Below are 2,249 nucleotides of genomic sequence, written 5' to 3' on the forward strand. Positions count from 1 at the left end.
TTTTTTTTTTTTTTTTTTTTTTTTACTTGAAAGCCTCAGCAGTCTCTCGGCAAGAGCCAGAGTCAGTGATGGCTTCTCCACGTCGCTGCCCTTTTTACCTAACAAGCCCTGACAATTATATTTGTTTGTTTGTTTTCAATCTGCGAGACTTTTAACGCACCTTGACGATTATTAGCAATACCAGAATCGTTATTATGTAATAACTTCATCGCTTCCAATCCAGGAGACTGTGATAGTGCAAACTGAACCCCACACACCCCTCCCAAAAACCATCCGCTACATAACGTTTATTATTTACAATAAACGACTTTTAAGCCCGAGCGGTTTTTTGTCGTGTGTTTGTTCCCAACATGCACATCCCTCAGAAAAAATGTCCTTTCAAACTCATCACCAGTGATTTCTTTTGCCTACCGGGTACAATAACCTCCAGCCCTCGGAGGAAACCAAGGGAGGACCTTAACCTAAATCCAGCAGATTTTGTGGGGATGCCGGCGGGCATGGGGTTGGGAGCAGCGGGGAGGGAGGGAAGAGAAAGAATATAGTTAACCACGAGCCTTAATGAGTCTGAACATAATCTTTTGGATTACTGGCAAACCTGCCATAATTTGGCAGGTTTGGCATCTGCCTCCTGATGCATCTCTGCAGAGAGAGGGACCTGTCTTTGGACACAGCTGGAAACGCAAATCACGCAGGCGAGGGAGGAGAAACAAAGGGGTTGTGGAGTAACTTTTTTTTCTTTGCTTTCCTTGAGCTAGCTAGGATTATTGAGGCAACAACAGAGAGGAAAGGAACTGGTCCCTAGCCTCGGGGGGACCGCTCCCCCGGTCCCGGCCCTTGCCCCGCTCGCACCGCTCTCCCGGCACAGACAAGACCCATCGCCAAAGCCTCGCGCAAAACCGCATTCGAGGGAAAATAAAAAATAATAGGGAAAAAAATAACCAAACAAAAATACCAAAACAAACAAACAAAAACCCAAACCCAAGTCAACCAAAGAAAAAGTTCCCCCGCACCAAACCACCTCAGTCCTCATTCATTACCAAGCCAGGGAAAAGAAAGAAAGGCAAAAAGTAATGAAAAGAGACCCAAACCAAACGTGGCATCATCATCACCGACAGTTTCGCCTTCCGGGTTTGTTGGTTGGTTTTGTTTTCCTTCGGAAAGTTGTGACTTAGGTTTCTCTGTTAGTGGTTGCTGCTGTCACTGTATTTATTGGTGTGTGTCTGTGTGTGTTTATGCTTTAAGTTGCTCTTTCTCCCGCTTTCTGTCGGGGGGTGGGGGCAGAGAGGGGATAGGGTCGCAGAAGTGACCCCCACAGGCTTCTAGAGCGTTTTTACCTCCTCTCTCTCCTCCTTCTTGTTGGTGTCCGGGTGTCTTTTTTGTTTTAATAATTGATAGCGCACCCCCCACACACACACGCACGCTCCCCCCTCTCCCCGAGTAGTTCGCGTTTAATTTCTACATCGTCCCTTGGTCCCCAGGAGCCTCCCACGGCGTCTCAGGCGACGGTGGCGGTGCGTGGGCGTCCCCCGCGGCCCCGGCCCGGCCCCCCCCCGGTGCCCCCGGTGCCAGGGCCGCCCCTCCCGCCCGCCCCTAGTAGGTGGCGGAAAATTTCATCCGTTTCTGCTTCTGTCTCTGGTTGCAAAACCAAACCCGCACCACGTTCTTTTTGAGGTCCAATTTCTCGGCGATGGCGGCGATCTTCTCGGAGGAGGGCCGGGGCTGGACGGCGAAGTACGCCTCCAGCGAGCGCTTCTCCGGGGCGGCGATGGAAGTCCGCTTGCGCTTCTTCTCGCCCCCGTTGAAGAGCTCGGGCTTGTTCATTTTTTCCCGCTGGGCTCCCTCGGCCTCCTCCAGCCAGGCCTGCAGGATGGGCTTGAGGGCGATCATGTTGTTGTGGGAGAGCGTGAGGGACTCGAAGCGGCAGATGGTGCTCTGGCTGAGGGAGCCCACCCCCGGGATCTTCAGGTTGGCCAGCGCCGAGCCCACGTCGGCCTGGGTCACCCCCAGCTTGATGCGGCGCTGCTTGAAGCGCTCGGCGAAGGCCTCCAGCTCTCGCGGGTCCGTGTCCGAGTCGCAGATGGAGGCCAGGCCGGCCGCCCCCACCACCGCCGCCGCCGAGGCCACCTGCCCCGCGGCGCCGTGGTGCGCGGCCACCAGCCCCGGGTGCGGCAGCCCCGACGGCATGTTCATGGCGGCCGGGTGCGAGAGGTGGCCCAGGCCGTGCATGTGCGAGTGCGGGTGGGCCGAGG

General features: G+C 55.0%; 1 protein-coding gene across 1 annotated transcript in view; it reads right to left on the reverse strand.

The window, feature by feature from the left end:
* Positions 1-1,590: 1,590 nt before the first annotated feature.
* The window catches only part of POU4F1 (POU class 4 homeobox 1), a 2,083-nt gene continuing 1,424 nt past the window's right edge, over positions 1,591-2,249 (reverse strand). The window contains 1 exon segment of the mRNA XM_057374573.1: positions 1,591-2,249. This exon segment is cut by the window's right edge and continues 175 nt beyond it. Coding sequence (XP_057230556.1) covers positions 1,591-2,249 — 659 coding nt within the window.

This window comes from Malurus melanocephalus, unplaced genomic scaffold (genome assembly GCF_030028575.1).
Source record: "Malurus melanocephalus ecotype Western Australia unplaced genomic scaffold, MMel_1.1 scaffold_229, whole genome shotgun sequence".
NCBI classification, from domain to species: domain Eukaryota; kingdom Metazoa; phylum Chordata; class Aves; order Passeriformes; family Maluridae; genus Malurus; species Malurus melanocephalus.